Source organism: Triticum dicoccoides, chromosome 6B (assembly GCF_002162155.2).
Source record: "Triticum dicoccoides isolate Atlit2015 ecotype Zavitan chromosome 6B, WEW_v2.0, whole genome shotgun sequence".
In the NCBI taxonomy this organism is placed as follows: Eukaryota; Viridiplantae; Streptophyta; class Magnoliopsida; order Poales; family Poaceae; genus Triticum; species Triticum dicoccoides.
In genome coordinates this window covers 597,460,258-597,483,161 of record NC_041391.1, presented here as the reverse complement: position 1 = coordinate 597,483,161, position 22,904 = coordinate 597,460,258, and the positions used below count along the sequence as shown (strand labels likewise).

The following is a 22,904-nucleotide window of genomic DNA, read 5'->3' as shown; positions in this document are numbered from 1 at the left end:
CAATTCCCTTTGTCAATCAGTACGATACTTGCCCGAGATTCGATCATCGGTATCCCAATACCTCGTTCAATCTCGTTATCGGCAAGTCACTTTACTCGTTCCATAATGCATGATCTCGTGACTAACTACTTAGTCACATTGAGCTCATTACGATGATGCATTACCGAGTGGGCCCATGGATACCTCTCCGTCATACGGAGTGACAAATCCCAGTCTCGATTCGTGCCAACCCAACAGACACTTTCAAAGATACCTGTAGAGCACCTTTATAGTCACCCAGTTATGTTGTGACGTTTGGTACACCCAAAGCACTCCTACGGTATACGGGAGTTACACAATCTCATGGTCTAAGGAAATGATACTTGACATTGGAAAAGCTTTAGCAAACGAACTACACGACCTTGTGCTATGCTTAGGATTGGGTCTTGTCCATCACATCATTCTCCTAATGATTTTATCCCGTTATCAATGACATCCAATGTCCATAGTCAGGAAACCATGACCATCTGTTAGTCAACAAGCTAGTCAACTAGAGGCTCACTAGGGACATGTTGTGGTCTACGTATTCACACATGTATTACGGTTTCCGGTCAATACAATTATAGCATGAATAATAGACAAATATCATGACCAAGGAAATATAATAATAACCATTTTATTATTGCCTCTAGGGCATATTTCCAACAGTTATTGCTAACATTGTTGAAGGTTCTACACCACAAGCAAACGAGTTCGCACCTAACTAGAGTTCGCCTTCATCGTCGAAAACAATGATATTGTCGGATTTGGGGTTCCGGCAGACCCTTAAGGTTCAAACTCTGGGGTGCGCGCGGAGATCACTCCCCCTACCGGCTCACGTCTCATCGCCTCGCAAAGGATCTAGGCTACACGAAGAACAACACAAGGGACACAAGGTTTATACTAGTTCGGGCCACCATTGTGGTGTAATACCCTACTCTAGTTTGTGGTGTGGTGGATAGCCTCAGGGGCTGATGATGAACAATACAAGGGAAGAACAACCTCGCGAGGGATGTTCTTGTGTTGGTGGTTCTGGCTAAGGCTCGACTGACTCCTCCTGCCTTGAGAGTGGCTTGTCCTATTTATAGAGCAAGGCCCTGGTCCTCTTCCCAAATATTGAGCGGGAAGGGCGCCAACAATTGGCCATTTTGAAGGGGAACATCTAGTACACTTATCCTAATGAAAGTTGTTCCTCGCCTGCCAAAGGCCCTGACGATGACGCCTTCCTGGGCTCCACGATGACCTCCATCCTGCCATTCTGCTGGTCTTGGTCTTGTTGCACCGGAATGGTAACCTTTGCCTGATGCCTTGGCTTATGCTTGCCCCCTTTGCACCAAAGAGGAAACAAGGACACAGCGCAGGCCGGCGCCCGCCTGGCGCTCGCCTGGCTCTGGTCGTCATGGCTTGCGTCACGGGCACCTCGTGAGGTACCCCACCATGATCTCTCTGCCTCCTCGCGAGCCAACCTGACGAGGCTGCGCCTGAGGAAGCTTCCTGTCGTCCGCCCCGTGAGGCTTGGCCCCTCGCGAGGGTCTTGGTCTTGTGTTGAAGAAGGTGGGCCATACTGGGCCTCTCCTTGAGCCACACCGCAAGCTACAGGCAGGCAAGTTTGGGTAGCCCCGTTCCCAGAACGCCGACAGTAGCCCCCATGCCCAAGGCGTGCCCGGACTTGGCTTAGCAGAGAAGCGAAGGGGCAAGTGTGAAGCGCCGCGGGCCCTAATAGCCTGCGGCCTTGGGCGCCGCATGGCGGTTGATTGGGCATGGGCGTCCCCGCTTTCCCACAACGCCTCGGCAACTGCATGACTTGACAAAAGAGCGGCCCCAGGTCAGGCTTACCTTCTTTGCCTTCGCCAGTTATTGTCCAGATGCCCTTTCTCGCTCTCCTCCGTCTTTCTTCCGAAATCCTCCAGATCTGCTTCAATCCCGCACCTTTGGCAAGCTGTGGCGCCTCGTCAGACTCTGGTGGGGGACTGGTACTCGCCCGCTCTGGATCCTCCGAACATGTCAGAGAAGAACCTCGCCCTCACGCGCCAGATGATGGCAGCGCAAGGCAACGAGGGGGTGGCAGCGCTCAAGGTCGGCTCCGCCCTGTTTGAGGACAAAGGGAGCACCTTCTGCACGCTCTTCGTGAGCGCCATCACCGCCGATCTGGTGCCTCCCTTTTCCAAGTTTTTCCTTTCCGTTCTTTGCCAGTACAACTTGCAAGCTCTGCACCTCCACCCCAACTTTGTTCTTCTTCTGGCGATTTTCGCCTATTATTGCGAGGCTCATGTTGGGGTAAAGCCCTCGGTGGCCTTGTTGCGCCATTACTTTTACCTCTGGGTTTCTCGCGGCCCCATCATCGCATGCGCGAGTTTCGTCACGTATTCCAGCTCTAACGCCATCTCGAAGCCTGGGAAGATGATTGAAGGCTTCCGGAGCAAGTGGGTCATGGTGGATGCGGGGCGCATCCACCCTCGGCTGGTGCTGCCTACGGGGCAGCCTAAGGCTGTCGATGATTGGTCCCGTGCAGAGCTTGTTGATCCCCGCGCGAAGCCGGTGCAGAAGAGGATGGACGCGGACCTGTGGCCGGGCAACATGGCGATGACGAAGTTGACCGGGGTGACGCTCCTGAGGGAGTTCCTGGAGCACCGGGTGGCTCCGCTTCGGGAATATTCACTCCCACTATGGAGGCTCGAGGAAGTCGATGCCGCCCTCCGCCCGAGCTCCGCAGCCATGGCCGATGAAGATCTGGCCGCGGTCCTCCATTCCTTGGTTGGGGGAGACGTGGCGAGACTGGAGGGTGCTCCTGCACCCCTGTTCCTTCGGGATGACTGGGAGTAGGTGGTGAATTCCATGCCCGCTTTCAACGGGGAGGGGCCTGTGCCTATGGAGGTTCCCGAGGATCTGGTGGCCCTGGCGACGGTGAACGTATCTTCCGGCGACTCCGGGAGGGAGGAGGAAGAAGAGGGGAGGAAGAGGAGTCCGACTCTGAGGCGACCGACGGGGAGTCGGGGAAGTCTCTCCCCCAGCACAGGTCCTACGCCCTCCGCCTGATGCCGGACGACGAGCAAGGCGGGGAGAGCTTGCCCCTGGTCCCGAAGAAGGACAGGACGGGGCTGGTTCTCCGCGGGCCTGCTCCGGCTCCAAGGCGGCCCAAAGCCAGCTCCAATTCCTCTGACGTGCCTCCTGCTTCCGAGTCTCCTGAGGCTGACCCCAGCAGCCGGCTCTCGGGCTTCAAGTTCGGTCGGAGGCTGCTTGAGTCCGCGATTGATGACCAGTAAGTGCTTGATTTTCATTTTGCTTTCTGCTCCTGTTGCTGAGGCTTGACGTCCATATTCCTTGGCTAGGCCGGTGCCTGCGGCGAAAAGGCTGACGGGGGCCCCTGAGGCTTCGCCTGAGGCAACGTTTCCACCTGCGGGAGAAGGAGGTGGCGAGGCCCGAGCCTTCCCTGCCCGGTCATCCTCGTGAGGCCAGGTGGGGCGTGCCGGTGTGAGCTCAGCCCTCGTGGCCCAGGCGACTCCCGAGGCGTCCGTGCCTGATGCCACTGCTGCAGCCGCCGGGGCTCAGAAGGCCCCGACACATGGAGCTGTGATCACGCTGCCGTCTTCTCCTCCTACTCCGCCAACCGCCATTTCTCTGACTCCTTCTACGGTCTTGGATCGTGCTGCTGCTGAGCTGGACCGGCTGCGAGAAGATCTTAAGGGCGCCGACCCCCGCCTGGTGGCCGGGCGCCTGGAGTTGGCCTTTGGCTGGGTCCGCTCTGACGCCTCAGTTCGAGCGGCGCTGGTCCATGCCGTGACGGCCTGCGATAAGGAGAAGCAGGCCATCCTCCAAGCCAAGGCCGCTCACGACGCCGCCTTGGGCAAGGTTGCGGATGCCTGGGGCCGCTGCAAGGCGCTGGAGAGCGAGCTACAAGGCCTGTGCGACCAGCTCGCCAAGGAGGTCCGTGACCGCCAGGAGAAGGAGAAGGAGATGAAGACTCGAGAGGTTGCTGTCAAGGACCGGGACGCCGAGGTTGACGAACGTCGTGGTTGATTGGATACGCTGGAGCAGGCGTTGGAGGCGAAGAGGATCAAGCTGGACGGCAAGGCGAGGGTCCTGGCTGAGGACCGTGTGGCCTTCGCGCAGCTGGAAGAGAGGGCTCGCGCCTCACTGAAGACACTTTATGACGGCTGCCTGGAAAGGCCGCTAGCTAGTGCCGAGGATGGCCCCACCAAGTTGCTTCCCTTCCTGGTCTGCGCACTTCAAGATGTCGCTAACGGCCTTGGCCCCACGGCCGAGGCCGAGGCGCGTGTCCTTTCTTCTGCCGCACAAGCGTGTGTCTTCACCCACATCTATCTTCGCGACCCCAACGCCGATCTTGACAGCCTGCTGGAGCCTGCGAGCGGCGAGCTTGCCGCTGCCGCTGCCGAGGTGGTGAAGGGTCGAGCGGAAGCCGTGCTGGCGAAGTTCCGCGCCTTCAGCACCAAGCCAAGGCGAGATGCTGCCAACCCTGGGGCTCCGCGAGGTGAAGCCGCCCAGCGCAACTCCACCACTAGCGATGGCACCGCCGGAAAGTGACCCCTTCGCGGCTCCTCTCCTGTTTTAGTTCCTGCAACATGCATCATGCCTCGTGGAGGCGTTTAAACTTGGGTTTGGCGTTGTGAAAACAACCTATGGACTGTAATATTTTCTTTTGAATTCCTTGAGATTTGCGCTTTTCCTTCCTACTTTCTTGTGTTCTACGTCGGCAGAGCCCGGCCCCGCGCATACCTCAGCCGCTGTTAGCCCCGACCGGAAACCGGGATGGGACCAAGGAGTGAGGGCTATGTGACTAGTTAGGCTCTTGAGTCGCAATGCTCAGGAGTCCCCCTTGACGCGCGAACAGCAAGTAGGGAGGGGAGGTGTAGGAGTGGATCTACCGTTCTACGTCGGCAGGGCCCGGCCCCGCGCAAACCTCAACCGCCATTAGCCCAGGACGGACCAAGGAGTGAGGGGCTACGTGACCAGTTAGGCTCCTGAGTCGCGATGCTCAGGAGTCCCCCTCGACGTTCAAACGGCCTTTGTACCTTGGCTCCGCTCGGGGAGGGACGCGCAATGAACCAGGCCCGAGGGGCCTGGCTGGGTGGCATGCGCCCGGGCGTGGCCCGGTCGTAGCCCCCGTGCCCAGCCCCCTCGCGCAGCGCTCCCGAGGGGAGGCGTTATGATAGGGCCGGACACTGAGCTCTGGGCTCCCTGAGGTTGATGCGACCGTGGGCCACCCTCAGTTGTTTATCACCAGCGCGGAGCATAGCACTTCTGTATGTGTACGGGCATAGCCGCTCCTCGGCAGTGTCGTCAGCCAGCACGGAGTATGGTGCTTCCACTGGTGCGTGGGAGGGGGCTCCCCTCCGGGAGGAGACCCCGCGGCGTGTACAGCCCCGCCCTGACACATGGCTGGCACAGTAGGGCTTGACGAGGTGTATCTGGGCACCCGTGAGCCAGCGCGGGACTCACAAGGCCCTACCTCAAGGCGGGTTACACCTGGCTCTGGGCCTTTGTTTGTAATGTGGTCCTGCAAGTTTGGTTAGATGCCGACGCTCTACGTCCTCAGGTCCCGGCCCTCGAGCAAGCTCAGCCATCGCTGGTATGCCAGGTCGCGATGCCGTGGACAAGGCCAGGAGGTGAGGGCTGGAGAGCCAATAAGAGTCCATGAGTCGCGATGCTCAGGTACCCCCTTTTAACGTGCAAGCGGCTGGCATGAGGGAAGAAGGGTGCCATCACAGGCATCAAATAATAATCATGGCGGGTCAACGCACGACCTGAATAAATGCGAGAGAGATACATGCCGCTGGATCAGGCCCGAGCGGCTTGGGGATAATGCAGCCCGAGAGGCGCCCCCAACAAAGTAACTTAAAGGCATGAACAAAAGGGATACATGCCGCAGGGACAGACCCACGCAGCCTGGGAATGATGCAGCCCTGGGGCCGCTCCCAGCTGAAAATGAAACTCAAAAGATGTCACCTGATGATGTTGGAGATGAAGAGATGATGAAGTAGCTGACGACGCGCACTGCGTAGACCGTTCCTCATGAGCCCCCAGGCCCAGGAGCCTCAGGGGGCTCCGGAGGCACAGGCGGCTCCTCGAGGACCATCTCCATCTCCACCAGGACTGCGGAATGCCTGACCTCTTGAGCTTCCAGAATGCTCCTCATAAGACGCTGACATGCGGCTGCCGCGTTCGGCAGGCCAAATGGCATGCGAACATAGCTGTGAGGTGGACCCTCACAACGCCCCACGCGCGAAGGCCAGAGGCGCTCTTGAGATGCGGCTCGGTTGAGCCCTGGTATGTCGCGCAGCCCACCATCCTCGCCTGGATGGGGAGCTACGTGTTGGGGAACGTTGCAGAAAATAAAATTTTTCCTACGGTTTCACCAAGATCCATATATGAGTTCATCTAAGCAATGAGTCATGGGATAGAGAGTACATCTACATACCACTTGTAGATCGCGTGCGGAAGCGTTCAAGGGAACGCTGATGATGGAGTCGTACTCGCCGTGATTCAAATCACCGATGACCAAGTGCTGAACGGACAGCACCTCCGCGTTCAACACATGTACGGTACGGACGACGTCTCCTCCTTCTTGATCCATCAAGGGGGAAGGAGAGGTTGAGGAAGAAGTCTCCAGCAGCAGCATGACGGCGTGATGATGGTGGAGAGGCAGTACTCCGACAAGGCTTCGCCAAGCGCTCAACGGAGGAGGAGAGGTGTTGGGGAGGGGAGGGGTTGCGCCTTGGATCAGGTGTTCAGCCCTCCCCTCGCCCCTCTATTTATAGGGGAAGGGGGAAAGAGGTCGGCCCCCTCTAGATGAGATCTAGAGGGGGGCGGCGGCCAGGGAGGGGGCTTGCCCCCCAAGCAAAGGGCGTGCGCCCCCTTTAGGGTCCCCCCCCCAACCCTAGGCGCATGGGCCCAAGGGGGGCGCGCCCAGCCCTCCAGGGGCTGCTTCCCTGCCCCATGCAGCCCATGAGGCCCTCCGAGAGGGGTGGCCCCTCCCGGTGGACCCCCGGAACCCTTCCGGTGGCCCCGGTACAATACCGATATGCCCCCAAAACTTTCCGGTGTCCGCATGACAACTTCCCATATAAATCTTTACCTCCGGACCATTCAGGAACTCCTCGTGATGTCCGAGATCTCATCCGGGAGTCCGAACAACATTCGGTAATCACATACAAGTATTCCTAATAACCTTAGTGTCACCGAACCTTAAGTGTGTAGACCCTACGGGTTCGGGAGACACGCAGACATGACCGAGACGGCTCTCCGGTCAATAACCAACAGCGGGATCTGGATACCCATGTTGGCTCCCACATGCTCCTCGATGATGTCATCGGATGAACCACGATGTCGAGGATTCAATCAACCCCGTATGCAATTCCCTTTGTCAGACGGTATGTTACTTGCCCGAGACTCGATCGTCGGTATCCCAATACCTCGTTCAGTCTCGTTACCGGCAAGTCACTTTACTCGTACCGTAATGCATGATCCCGTGATCAGACACTTGGTCACTTTGAGCTCATTATGATGATGCACTACCGAGTGGGCCCAGTGATACCTCTCCGTCATACTGAGTGACAAATCCCAGTCTCGATCCGTGTCAACCCAACAGACACTTTTGGAGATACCTGTAGTGCACCTTTATAGTCACCCAGTTACGTTGTGACGTTTGGTACACCCAAAGCACTCCTACGGTATCCGGGAGTTACACGATCTCATGGTCTAAGGAAGAGATACTTGACATTGGAAAAGCTCTAGCAAAACGAACTACATGATCTTGTGCTATGCTTAGGAATGGGTCTTGTCCATCACATCATTCTCCTAATGATGTGATCCCGTTGTCAATGACATCTAATGTCCATAGTCAGGAAACCATGACTATATGTTGACCAACGAGCTAGTCAACTAGAGGCTTACTAGGGACGTATTGTGGTCTATGTATTCACATGTGTATTACGATTTCCGGATAATACAATTATAGCATGAATAAAAGACAATTATCATGAACAAGGAAATATAATAATAATGCTTTTATTATTGCCTCTAGGGCATATTTCCAACAGTCTCCCACTTGCACTAGAGTCAATAATCTAGTTACATTGTGATGAATCGAACACCCATAGAGTTCTGGTGTTGATCATGTTTTGCTCGCGAGAGAGGTTTAGTCAACGGATCTGCGACATTCAGATCCGTATGTACTTTGCAAATATCTATGTCTCCATCTTGAACATTTTCACGGATGGAGTTGAAGTGACGCTTGATGTGCCTGGTCTTCTTGTGAAACCTGGGCTCCTTGGCAAGGGCAATAGCTCCAGTGTTGTCACAGAAGAGTTTGATCGGCCCCAACGCATTGGGTATGACTTCTAGGTCGGTGATGAACTCCTTCACCCAAATTGCTTCATGCGCTGCCTTCGAGGCTGCCATGTACTCCGCTTCACATGTAGATCCCGCCACGACGCTCTGCTTGCAGCTGCACCAACTTACTGCTCCACCATTCAACATATACACGTATCCGGTTTGTGACTTAGAGTCATCCAGATCTGTGTCGAAGCTAGCATCGACGTAACCCTTTACAACGAGCTCTTCGTCACCTCCATAAATGAGAAACATGTCCTTTGTCCTTTTCAGGTACTTCAGGATATTCTTGACCGCTGTCCAGTGTTCCTTGCTGGGATTACTTTGGTACCTTCCTACCAAACTTACGGCAAGGTTTACATCAGGTCTGGTACACAGCATGGCATACATAATAGATCCTATGGCTGAGGCATAGGGGATGACGCTCATCTCTTCTTTATCTTTTGCCGTGGTCGGGCATTGAGTCGAGCTCAATCTCATACCTTGTAGTACAGGCAAGAACCCTTTCTTGGACTGATCCATTTTGAACTTCTTCAAAATCTTATCAAGGTATGTGCTTTGTGAAAGACCTATGAGGCGTCTCGATCTATCCCTATAGATCTTGATGCCTAATATATATGCAGCTTCTCCAAGGTCCTTCATTGAAAAACACTTATTCAAGTAGGCCTTTATGCTGTCCAAGAATTCTATATCATTTCCCATCAAAAGTATGTCATCTACATATAATATGAGAAATGCTACAGAGCTCCCACTCACTTTCTTGTAAACGCAGGCTTCTCCATAAGTCTGCATAAACCCAAACGCTTTGATCATCTCATCAAAGTGAATGTTCCAACTCCGAGATGCTTGCACCAGCCCATAAATGGATCGCTGGAGCTTGCACACTTTGTTAGCATTCTTAGGATCGACAAAACCCTCCGGATGCATCATATATAGTTCTTCCTTAAGATGTCCATTAAGGAATGCCGTTTTGACGTCCACCTGCCATATCTCATAATCATAGTATGCGGCAATTGCTAACATGATTCGAACGGACTTAAGCTTCGCTACGGGAGAGAAAGTCTCATCGTAGTCAATCCCTTGAACTTGCCGATAACCCTTAGCGACAAGTCGAGCTTTATAGATGGTGACATTACCATCCGCGTCCGTCTTCTTCTTAAAGATCCATTTGTTTTCTATCGCTCGCCGATCATCGGGCAAGTCAGTCAAAGTCCATACTTTGTTTTCATACATGGATTCTATCTCGGATTTCATGGCTTCTAGCCATTTGTTGGAATCTGGGCCCGCCATCGCTTCTTCATAGTTCGAAGGTTCACCGTTGTCTAACAACATGATTTCCAGGACAGGGTTGCCATACCACTCTGGTGTGGAACGTGTCCTTGTGGACCTACGAAGTTCAGTAGCAACTTGATCAGAAGTACCTTGATCATCATCATTAATTTCCTCTCCAGTTGGTGTAGGCACCACAGGAACGTTTTCCTGAGCTGCACTACTTTCTGGTTCAAGAGGTAGTACTTCATCGAGTTCTACTTTCCTCCCACTTACTCCTTTCGAGAGAAACTCTTTTTCCAGAAAGGATCCGTTCTTGGCAACAAAGATCTTGCCCTCGGATCTTAAGTAGAAGGTATACCCAATGGTTTCCTTAGGGTATCCTATGAAGACGCATTTTTCCGACTTGGGTTCGAGCTTTTTAGGTTGAAGTTTCTTGACATAAGCATCACATCCCCAAACTTTTAGAAACGACAGCTTAGGTTTCTTCCCAAACCATAATTCATACGGTGTCGTCTCAACGGATTTAGACGGTGCCCTATTTAAAGTGAATGTAGCTGTCTCTAAAGCGTATCCCCAAAATGATAGCGGTAAATTGGTAAGAGACATCATAGATCATACCATATCCAATAGAGTGCGATTACGACGTTCGGACACACCGTTACGCTAAAGTGTTCCAGGCGGCGTGAGTTGTGAAACGATTCCACATTTTCTTAAGTGTGTACCAAATTCGTGACTTAAATATTCTCCTCCACGATCCGATCGTAAGAATTTTATCTTTCGGTCATGTTGATTCTCTACTTCATTCTGAAATTCCTTGAACTTTTCAAAGGTCTCAAACTTGTGTTTCATCAAGTAGACATACCCATATCTACTCAAGTCATCAGTGAGAGTGAGAACATAACGATATCCTCCGCGAGCCTCAACGCTCATTGGACCACACACATCAGTATGTATGATTTCCAGTTGGTCGCTCGCTCCATTGTTCCGGAGAACAGGGTCTTGGTCATTTTGCCCATGAGGCATGGTTCGCATGTGTCAAATGATTCATGATCTAGAGACTCTAAAAGTCCATCAACATGGAGCTTCTTCATGCGCTTGACAGCAATGTGACCAAGGCGGTAGTGCCACAAGTATGTAGGACTATCGTTATCAACTTTACATCTTTTGGTATTCACGCTATGAATATGTGTAACATTACGTTCGAGATTCATTAAGAATAAACCACTGACCATCGGGGCATGACCATAAAACATATCTCTCATATAAATAGAACAACCATTATTCTCGGATTTAAATGAGTAGCCATCTCGTATCAAACGAGATCCAGATACAATGTTCATGCTCAAACTTGGCACTAAATAACAATTATTGAGGTTTAAAACTAATCCCATAGGTAAATGTAGAGGTAGCGTGCCGACAGCGATCACATCGACCTTGGAACCATTCCCGACGCGCATCGTCACCTCGTCCTTCGCCAGTCTCCGCTTATTCCACAGCTCCTGCTGTGAGTTACAAATGTGAGCAACGGCACCGGTATCAAATACCTAGGAGTTACTACGAGTACTGGTAAGGTACACATCAATTACATGTATATCAAATATACCTTTAGTGTTGCCGGCCTTCTTGTCCGCTAAGTATTTGGGGCAGTTCCTCTTCCAGTGACCCTTCCCCTTGCAATAAAAGCACTCAGTCTCAGGCTTGAGTCCATTCTTTGACTTCTTCCCGGCAACTGGCTTACCGGGCGCGGCAACATCTTTGCCGTCCTTCTTGAAGTTCTTCTTACCCTTGCCCTTCTTGAACTTAGTGGTCTTATTGACCATCAACACTTGATGTTCTTTCTTGATTTCAACCTCTGCTGACTTCAGCATTGAGAATACTTCAGGAATGGTCTTCACCATCCCCTGCATATTGTAGTTCAACACAAAGCTCTTGTAGCTCGGTGGGAGCGGCTGAAGGATTCTGTCAATGACCGCCTCTTCCGGGAGGTTGATCTCCAACTGGGACAGGCGGTTGTGCAACCCAGACATTTTGAGTATGTGCTCACTGACAGAACTGTTTTCCTCCATCTTACAACTATAGAACTTGTCGGAGACTTCATATCTCTCGACCCGGGCATGAGCTTGGAAAACCATTTTCAGCTCCTCGAACATCTCATATGCTCCGTGCTTCTCAAAACGCTTTTGGAGCCCCGGTTCTAAGTTGTAAATCATGCCGCACTGAACGAGGGAGTAATCATCAGCACGTGATTGCCAAGTGTTCATAACGTCTTGGTTCTCTGGGATGGGTGCTTCACCTAGCGGTGCATCTAGGACATAATCTTTCTTGGCCACTATGAGGATGATCCTCAGGTTCCGGACCCAGTCCAAATAGTTGCTGCCATCATCTTTCAGCTTGGTTTTCTCTAGGAACGCGTTGAAGTTCATGTTGACATGAGCATTGGCCATTTGATCTACAAGACATATTTTGCAAAAGTTTTAGACTAAGTTCATGATAATTAAGTTCATCTAATCAAATTATTTAAGGAACTCCCACTTAGATTAGACATCCCTCTAGTCATCTAAGTGTTACACGATCCGAGTCGACTAGGCCGTGTCCGATCATCACGTGAGACGGACTAGTCATCATCGGTGAACATCTCCATGTTGATCGTATCTTCTATACGACTCATGTTCGACCTTTCGGTCTTTGTGTTCCGAGGCCATGTCTGTACATGCTAGGCTCGTCAAGTTAACCCTAAGTGTTCTGCATGTGTAAATCTGTCTTACACCCATTGTATGTGAATGTAAGGATCTATCACACCCGATCATCACGTGGTGCTTCGAAATGACGAACTTTAGCAACGGTGCACAGTTAGGGGGACACTTTCTTGAAATTATTATAAGGGATCATCTTATTTACTACCGCCATTCTAAGTAAACAAGATGCATACAACATAATAAACATCACATGCAATTATATAGTAGTGACATGATATGGCCAATATCATATAGCTCCTTCGATCTCCATCTTCGGGGCTCCATGATCATCTTTGTCACCGGCATGACACCATGATCTCCATCATCATGATCTCCATCATTGTGTCTTCATGAAGTTGTCACGCCAACGACTACTTCTACTTATATGGCTAACGCGTTTAGCAATAAAGTAAAGTAATTTACATGGCGTTCTTCAATGACACGCAGGTCATACAAAAAATAAAGACAACTCCTATGGCTCCTGCCGGTTGTCATACTCATCGACATGCAAGTTGTGATTCCTATTACAAGAACATGATCTCATGCATCACAATATATCATTCATCATTCATCACAACTTCTGGCCATGTCACATCACATGACAATTGCTGCAAAAACAAGTTAGACGTCCTCTAATTGTTGTTGCATCTTTTACGTGGCTGCAATTGGGTTCTAGCAAGAACGTTTTCTTACCTACGAATAACCACAACGTGATTTTTGTCAACTTCTATTTACCCTTCATAAGGACCCTTTTCATCTAATCTGCTCCAACTAAAGTAGGAGAGACAGACACCCGCTAGCCACCTTATGCAACTAGTGCATGTTAGTCGGTGGAACCTGTCTCACGTAAGCGTACGTGTAAGGTCGGTCCAGGCCGCTTCATCCCACAATACCGCTGAAGCAAGAAAAGACTAGTAGCGGCAAGCAAGTTGACAAGATCTACGCCCACAACAAAATTGTGTTCTACTCGTGCAATAGAGAACTACGCATAGACCTAGCTCTGATACCACTGTTGGGGAACGTTGCAGAAAATAAAAATTTTCCTACAGATTCACCAAGATCCATCTATGAGTTCATCTAAGCAACGAGTCATGGGAGAGAGATTGCATCTACATACCACTTGTAGATCGCGTGCGGAAGCGTTCAAGGGAACGGTGATGATGGAGTCTTACCCGCCGTGATTCAAATCACCGATGACCAAGTGCTGAACGGACAACACCTCCGTGTTCAACACACGTACAGTACGGACGACGTCTCCTCCTTCTTGATCTAGCAAGGGGGAAGGAGAGGTTGAGGAAGAAGGCTCCAGCAGCAGCACGACGGCGTGATGATGGTGGAGAGGCAGTACTCCGACAGGGCTTCGCCAAGCGCTCAACGGAGGAGGAGAGGTGTTGGGGAGGGGAGGGGCTGCGCCTTGGATCAGGTGTTCAGCCCTCCCCTCGCCCCTCTATTTATAGGGGAAGGGGGAAGGGGGCCGGCCCCCTCTAGATGAGATCTAGAGGGGGGGCGGCGGCCAGGGAGGGGGCTTGCCCCCCAAGCAAAGGGGGTGCGCCCCCTTTAGGGTTCCCCCCCCCCAACCCTAGGCGCATGGGCCCAAGGGGGGGCGCCCAGCCCTCCAGGGGCTGGTTCCCTACCCCATGCGGCCCATGAGGCCCTCCGAGAGGGGTGGCCCCTCCCGGTGGACCCCCGGAACCCTTCCGGTGGCCCCGGTACAATACCGATATGCCCCCGAAACTTTCCGGTGTCCGCATGACAACTTCCCATATATAAATCTTTACCTCCAGACCATTCCGGAACTCCTCGTGACGTCCGAGATCTCATTCGGGACTCCGAACAACATTCGGTAATCACATACAAGTCTTCCTAATAACGCTAGCGTCACCGAACCTTAAGTGTGTAGACCCTACGGGTTCGGGAGACACGCAGACATGACCGAGACGGCTCTCCGGTCAATAACCAACAGCGGGATCTGGATACCCATGTTGGCTCCCACATGCTCCTCGATGATGTCATCAGATGAACCACGATGTCGAGGATTCAATCAACCCCGTATGCAATTCCCTTTGTCAGACGGTATGTTACTTGCCCGAGACTCGATCGTCGGTATCCCAATACCTCGTTCAGTCTCGTTACCGGCAAGTCACTTTACTCGTACCGTAATGCATGATCTCGTGACCAGACACTTTGTCACTTTGAGCTCATTATGATGATGCACTACCGAGTGGGCCCAGTGATACCTCTACGTCATACGGAGTGACAAATCCCAGTCTCGATCCATGTCAACCCAACAGACACTTTCGGAGATACCTATAGTGCACCTTTATAGTCACCCAGTTACGTTGTGACGTTTGGTACACCCAAAGCACTCCTACGGTATCCGGGAGTTACACAATCTCATGGTCTAAGGAAGAGATACTTGACATTGGAAAAGCTCTAGCAAAACGAACTACACGATCTTGTGCTATGCTTAGGAATGGGTCTTGTCCATCACATCATTCTCCTAATGATGTGATCCCGTTGTCAACGACATCTAATGTCCATAGTCAGGAAACCATGACTATCTGTTGACCAACGTGCTAGTCAACTAGAGGCTTACTAGGGACGTATTGTGGTCTATGTATTCACATGTGTATTACGATTTCCGGATAATACAATTATAGCATGAATAAAAGACAATTATCATGAACAAGGAAATATAATAATAATGCTTTTATTATTGCCTCTGGGGCATATTTCCAACACTACGGCGGGTAAGCGGCGGCTGCCACTCATGACTCTTGACTCCTGCAGCTCCTGAATGATCTTGCTGATCAACTCCTGAGGGTTTGGCCCTCCTTGCCTTGTTCCTTCCTGAGGGAAAGGCGCTTTGAAGCATGCCTCCAAGTGGTGCCTGAGCGCCTCCCTCGTGATCTTGGCAAAGTCGATGGCCCTCCAGGAGAGAGCCCCCGAGCCTTGCCCGAGGAGGGCGCCGGGCGTGGGACGACGAACCGGCTGGAGTCAGCGACAGGGTGGCGGTGCGGCCTTCTCGCTGCACCGAGGGATGCAGGGACGAGGCCTGCTGCTCGTTCCACGCGGGACCGGTGGCGGCGTTGACGACAGGCGACGGGGAATGATGGGTGCATCCGCCGACGGGCGCCGTCTGGGCGACGCGGGTGGCGAGAGCAGCCCGGCGCTCGGCGCGGGCTCGACGAGCGTCAGACATGGATGCGACGGACGGCAAAACACAAGACGGCGGAAGGCGGATTCCGGCGCACCCCTACCTGGCGTGCCAAATGTCGGATTTCGGGTTCCGGCAGACCCTTAAGGTTCGAACTCTGGGGTGCGTGCGGAGATCACTCCCCCTACCGGCTCACGTCTCGTCGTCTCGCAAAGGATCTAGGCTACATGAAGAACAACACAAGGGACACAAGATTTATACTAGTTCGGGCCACCATTGTGGTGTAATACCCTACTCTAATTTGTGGTGTGGTGGATTGCCTCATGGGCTGATGATGAACAATACAAGGAAAGAACAGCCTCGCGAGGGATGTTCTTGTGTTGGTGGTTCTGGCTAAGGTTCGACTGACTCCTCCTGCCTTGAGAGTGGCTAGTCTTATTTATAGAGCAAGGCCCCTGGTCCTCTTCCCAAATATTGAGCGGGAAGGGCGCCAACAATTGGCCATTTTGAAGGGGAACATCTAGTACACTTATCCTGACTAAAGTTGGTCCTCGCCTGCCAAAGGCCCTGACGATGACGCCTTCCTGGGATCCATGATGACCTCCATCCTGGCGTTCTGCTTGTCTTGGTCTTGTTGCACCGGAATGGTAACCTTTGCCTGATGCCTTGGCCTGTGTTTGCCCCCTTTGCACCAAAGAGGAAACAAGGACACTGCACAGGCCGGCGCCCGCCTGGCGCCCGCCTGGCTCTGGTCGTCATGGCTTGCGTCACGGGCACCTCGTGAGGTACCCCGCCTTGATCTCTCCGCCACCTCGCAAGGCAACCTGACGAGGCTCCGCCTGAGGAAGCTTCCTATCGTCCGCCCGCGAGGCTTGGACCCTCGCGAGGGTCTTGGTCTTGTGTTGACGAAGGTGGGTCGTACTGGGCTACTCCTTGAGCCACGCCGGAGGCCGCAGGCAGGCAAGTCTGGGTACCCCCGTTCCCAGAACGCCGACAGATATACAAACTTTATCTAGTAGTGCTATGCACAACAACATGAGCTTATGAACGTTCCACCACATCGCCACGATTACGTGCCTAGACATCAACCGATTCGTCGTGATAGAGAAGTCGAAAATTTTAGGTATTCAAAGATTAATTTTTACAAACTCCTATCTATAGCCAAACTACACTTAGACGAAGGTTCACAATTAGTCCATATTCTTTGATCACTTTTTTCTGTTGACCTTTTGTCCAATGCACATTCTTCTTCCCATGCACATTTAGGATGCCTTGTCTCATTGCCCTTCTTTTTTGTTTCAGGTAGTGCCAGTTTTAGACGACCATTGTTATCATTTATTCACTAGCCTTCCTATATGTACACCACCTAAAGCTCAAAATGATATCACGCCCTCACGTGTTAGAGGCAATCTACCGATGCTATACATCAACCATTTGTTTGTTATAGCTCGCGTGATCAGGGTAGCAAGTCATAACTAAATACATGAGTAGGGTTGTTTTGTGGCGAGGAAAAGGACATGGGCCCGCGTCTTGTTCAAGCTTGCTTGTTGTGCGTTTGGTTGTCTCGCACATAAACAAAAGGGGGATAATGCTTCACAACTAGCATTGTTGATGGCATCCGTCAGCGTGGAGGGGACGAAAAGAAACGACGTGGACGATGGAGATCAATGGTATACTTATGAGTTTAGAGACCGCCATTGTGCACCCCATCACATCAATACAATACGAGTAGAGTAGGGTTTTACCTCCAGAGAGAGGCCTTGAACCTCGGTAGTTGTCTCATGTTTTTTGTTTGAGCTTTTCGGCTAGTCGCGGCACCCTACCGAGGGTTCTGCCGGATTTCACACTGACAATACTCGTAAACATGTTGAACATTTCATAAAGCAAGCATGTTGCTCAATAAAAAATATCTATTCTATTCCCTTTGACACCACAAACCCGTTTTCTTGGTTCTATTCCACCAAATTCCAATTACTTTGGATGTACTTTTCCAACCGAACCCAAGTACACACTAATTGTATCAATGAAGAAGAAAAGATGAGAGATGATTTGTAGAGTTCATGTCCCTGGATCCTAAGATGCAAATTATGACCAATCTAGATCTATATGCCATTTTAGCTTATCGTGCTTTTAATCCTACCACAAACATATACAAAGGCCAGCACAAAGAAAAATCATTAGAGCTACTTAAGAATAAAAATAAAAAACTAATTTTTACATCATATGTTCGTGTCTTTATACATGTGCAAGATTGCATCAAGAAACAACACATTCGTGAACTACGAGGGAAAAAAGGAACCAATGCTCTCAAAAAGATAATTTTGGATATTACTCACTACATACTTTGATTTTTGTTCTCACACAAACTGGCTCTTATCCCATACAAATAAACAACATATAGCCATGGTTAAGTTGAACCATGATTCCGCGAAGGTTGAGAATACACCATAAGGGAATCGGCAAGTCATATTCTACGTTCATGTTGGTCATACATGCCATTATAATATTAATTACTATGATTACTCAATTTATACGTTGATATTTAATGTATGCTTTCAATATATATCATGATGAATAGTTAATGTCTACCATTCATACATTGTTATTTAATCATTTGCTTTGGAATGACATGATGAATAATTAATGTCTACCAGTAATAAGGCTCATGCCATCTAGTATCATTCATAGTTGTTAAAGAGCATTAATTACTACTCTCCCCATCCCATGATATAGAGGGCATTGGTATTCATCAAAATCATTCTTCACAATTTTTGACAAAGTTCATTATGTACCAAATATCTATCTTATGAACATTTATTTTATGATAAACCTAATACTACTCATTTGGTATTCCAGATGTTGACGAATTCTTCTATCTTATCGGTCAAAGGTCGTAAAGTTTGGCTTTAAAAAATTCTTATAAAATATATCTTAGGACTGGGGGAGTATGATATTAGATTAATGAATTTGTTTATATCCAGCGTCGTGATGGCACTATCTTTATCCATAAACTTGACCAGAGTTTATAAAGTTGACTCAGAACAAAACTAACATGATCAACATTTGAAAGCGGGGGTGAGTATGTTTCGATAGTGCGCATATCCATAATAATCTACAGTACACAATGCAATTGATAGGGATGTAATTGATTCAACTGCCTTAATTTTTAAGGATAACATCGATGCTGTTGATTCCACTCCAATTTTTTTTAACACAATTCCACTCCATTTTTAGAAGTTAGGAAGTGCTTGCTTCAGCCACCCAAAGAGTTTGGGGTTGGTTTTGCAGTTACTTGGTTGATAATCTTGGACTTCACACTGAAGCGAGCAAGCACTTTTCAACAGCAAACTTGGAAGTCTGTCAGCTTCTTAACAGTATGGCATCCGACTCGAGGTGAGCAAGCTCCCGAGCCAACGGACGACAGCGACGGCGCTGAGCAGTAGTTACTGTCGGAACCGAGCTCGGAGATCCTCGATGGAGCGCTGGCACTGGTCACTGACGGCGGCAGCTGCGCGCTCGATCTGCTCTCTGCTGCCGGAGTCACTTTTCCCAAGTCTCCCCTGCCCTGCCCTCTCGCTTTGGCTTGCCAGAGTAGCTCGCCTCCACGTCTACCACGTCGCGTCATCGCTACCTCGTCTCTGTCCACGCGGTCAACACCGCTACCGTTTCAACGAGGGTGAGAAGCCTTTGCCCCGTTCAACGACAGAACTAGTTAGTTCTGTTCCGTCCGCCACCGCCGGTATAAAGCTCCACGCCCCCCTCGAGAACCATTCCTGCTAGACAAAGATTGCCGGTAGCGGGCACCCACAGAGAGAGAGAGAGAGAGGGAGGGAGAGAGAGACAGAGGCAGGCCATGAAGTCTACCAGGAACCTGTCGAGAGGGGACGGGCGGCGGCTGGGGAATGCGTCGCTCATCGCCTTCATGCTCGCGTCCCTCGTCCTGCTCTCCGTCATCAGGACGAGGCTCTCCCCCATGGGTATGTACGCGCGCGGTGATTGATTCTTGTGCGTTTGGTTCTGAATGAGGGGGGATTTATCTTTCTTTGCGTGCCTGCCTGCTGCAGAGAAGACAGGGGACGCCATCAAAGCAGAGGAGAGGCAGGGGATGAACAAGGGAAACGTCAAGATGGAGGTCGCTCATGAAGCTGTGGTCACAACTCCGGATTCAGCTGGTATGTGCCGCGACCCTTGCTTCCTTCCTGTGATGAATTTGTTCGTTCTTGGGGATTGTTTCCATCTCCATTCGGCGGAGCTGTATGATACGGCAGGAAATTTGATGTTCCTGGCCGTATGGGGAGTGAATTAATGGGTATCGAATGGAGTTTGTGGGGATCAGACCAGATCTGATGCTGAGCTGACTTTTGCAATCTGCAGCGGAGGAGGAGGAGGAGGAGGAAGAAACTCCGCCCATACCTGCCGACACGTCGACCGGGGGTGGCGTGAGCGTGCCCGCGCCCGTGAGCACAAACACCACGCCCGTCCCCGTCGCTGTCATAGACCGCCAGGGCAAGCCGGTGTGCTACGAGTCGGGCCGGCGGTCGGACACGTGCGAGGCCGCCGGCGACGTGCGCGTGCAGGGCCGCAGCCAGACCATCCAGGTCCGGCCGCTGGACCGGGAATGGAAGGTGAAGCCGTACTGCCGGAAGCAGGACGCCTACGCGCTGTCGCACGTCAAGGAGTGGACCCTCCGGCCGCTCTCCGGCGGCGGCCCGCATTGCACGGTCAACAGCTCCGCGACGGCCTTCGTGCTCTCCACCGGCGGGTTCACCGGCAACCTGTTCCACGACTACACGGACGTGCTCGTCCCGGCGTTCATCACGGCGCACCGGTTCCGCGGCGAGGTCCAGTTCCTGGTGAGCACCTTCAAGTCGTGGTGGACCAACAGGTACCTGGAGATCTTCCAGCGGCTGAGCAAGTACGAGGTGATCGACATCGACAACGACGACGAGGTCCGGTGCTACGGGAGCGTGGTGGTCGGGCCGACGTTCCACAAGGAGCTGGGCGTGGACGCGTCCAAGACGCCGACGGGGGCGTCGATGGTGGACTTCCGCGCGATGCTGCGGGGCGCGTTCGGGCTGTCGCGCGCGGCGGCCGAGCCGAGCGGCGACCGGTGGGACATCCGGCGCCGGCCGCGGCTCCTCATCATCTCCCGCAAGAACTCGCGCGCCTTCCTGAACGAGCGCGCCATGGCGGACATGGCCATGAGCCTCGGGTACGACGTGCGCGTGGGCGAGCCGGACACCAACACGGAGGTGTCCAGGTTCACCCGGCTGGTGAACTCGGCGGACGTGATGGTGGGCGTGCACGGCGCGGGGCTGACCAACATGCTCTTCCTCCCCACCGGCGCCGTGCTGATCCAGGTGATCCCCTACGGCGGGCTGGAGTGGCTCGCCCGCGGCACCTTCGAGGAGCCGTCCAAGGACATGCAGCTGCACTACATTGGGTACAAGATCCAGCTCGACGAGACGACGCTGAGCGAGCAGTACCCCAAAGACCACCCGGTGCTCACAGACCCGCTCTCCATCCACAAGCAAGGGTGGGAGGCGCTCAAGACGGTGTACCTGGAGAAGCAGAACGTGAGGCCGCACCTGGGCAGGCTCAAGCTCACGTTCCTGGAGGCGCTCAAGCTGCTGCCCCATGGACGCCAGGCCAAGGCCAACAACTGAGCGCGTCAATGGCCGGGCCTATCTGATCATGGATGTAATGATCCGTCGGAATCATGTGTACATTGCGCGCGGTCGACGAATTGATCAATTCCATGATGGTTAATCCTGAAGCATAGGTAGAAGAACATATATAGGGGTTTGTTGGTGCTGTTCTTTCGTTCAGTTTCTTTGGTTGTTTTATACCTGCGCTTAGCGGCTATCCCTGCATCTTGTCTGTATGAAGTCCTACATCTACAAAATGTAGTAGTAAGATGGAAGAAGCATGTGGAAGCTAATAAAAGGCGAAGGATTACATACTCCTTCATAAGGTGTTGCTAAATGCATAAGGTCTCTCATCCATTTCTTCTTTTTTTCCGTTTCAAAATGGAGGCAAAAGATTCACACCATTCCTAACTAAGAGAGAGTTAATAACATTCACTAAAAAGAAAGAGAGTTATAACAAACAGAGCTGAAGAAAGAGAAGCTAACAAAGACAAACTAAAGCCCTTGTATAACATTGCTCTCTTGGCAGAATATTTCCCAAATGCTTCGCTCCAACCGTAGCACACGTCGTTGCCTCAATTTTAACCTTGCATAGAATGATGGTAGACATTGTCAAAACAGATGAAGACTTCTTTGTATTTCTTACATTTCAAATCAATAACCGAAAGAGGACAAGTGAAGGTGCCCACTGCCCTTTCCCCTGCTCGATCTATTCATCAAACATCATGGCAATACAAAGAACACAGACGATAATATAAATTACACACAGACGATAATATAAATTACACCCGTGTACATGCATTTCGTTTGCCTCCGTTCACACACGCGAATTTGCTCCCGAGGAAGAATTGTTAATTTCAGCTATACGACGGTCTTGCGGCCGTGGTGTCTTTGGCTACGACCACTTGGGTATTATTCTAGTCCAACGCGCGGCAGTTTTTAAAACTAAAAACAGCCTTGTCTTGCAAAGATTAAATTGACATGCTGATGCTTCCCCGGAAAATAGTGATCGAAAAGCAAGCAAGCCACCCCACCCCATCTTTTACCTAGTCCTTTTCTTGACTGCTCCGGTTAGTAGTAACTGAGATATCGCCGACGATCCGCTGGCACCCCTAACACGTTACGCCACACGTTACGTGATCGGCGAAGCAAGTCAAAATTGCGTACGTGAGCTGGGGCGCCTGGATAGAAAAGCCCAGCGCCCGCTGGATCCACGCACCACCATGAAAGGATAGAGAAGTGCTCCACAGCGAGGACGTGAATTCGGGACAGATTTGCAAGGCCGAGCCGCAATCGTGGCTGCGTGTTACCACTAATGCTCCCCATTTATTTTTCAGCTTGCTCGACTCATCGCACCACCTTAACTTAAATAACCAACGGCAAAGGCAGGCAGGCAGGCCTATGGATGCATGTTAATTAATAAAACGGCAACCGCAGCCCTGCGCTCAGATATAGAAATAATCCGAGGATGCCGTGTGGACTTGTTCCCGGGACCGGGATGAAGATGATGAGCGATGGGGACGGGGAATTGTTGTCGCGTGTGTGCGCAGACCCACGATTGATGCCGCAAATGGGGAAAAGGAGTAGCGTCAAAAGCCCCGGAACAAAGGCCGGGCATAGATAGATAGATAGATAGATTGCGCTGCCCGGTCCGGCGGCCAGGGAGGCTTGCCTTGACGCGATGTGGATGGCGGGGCGCGAAGCCGGAGATGGTGGCGGGGTTCG

The 22,904-nt window shown here is 51.5% G+C and overlaps 1 protein-coding gene across 1 annotated transcript; it reads left to right on the top strand.

Annotated features, from left to right (window-relative positions):
* The first annotated feature begins 19,236 nt into the window (after positions 1-19,236).
* Positions 19,237-21,516, top strand: LOC119324915 (alpha-1,3-arabinosyltransferase XAT3-like). The gene is made up of 3 exons (XM_037598679.1): positions 19,237-19,508; positions 19,596-19,703; positions 19,906-21,516. The coding sequence occupies exons 1-3, from the start codon at positions 19,385-19,387 to the stop codon at positions 21,195-21,197; spliced, it is 1,524 nt and encodes a 507-aa protein (XP_037454576.1). The 5' UTR covers positions 19,237-19,384; the 3' UTR covers positions 21,198-21,516.
* The last annotated feature ends 1,388 nt before the right edge of the window (positions 21,517-22,904 follow it).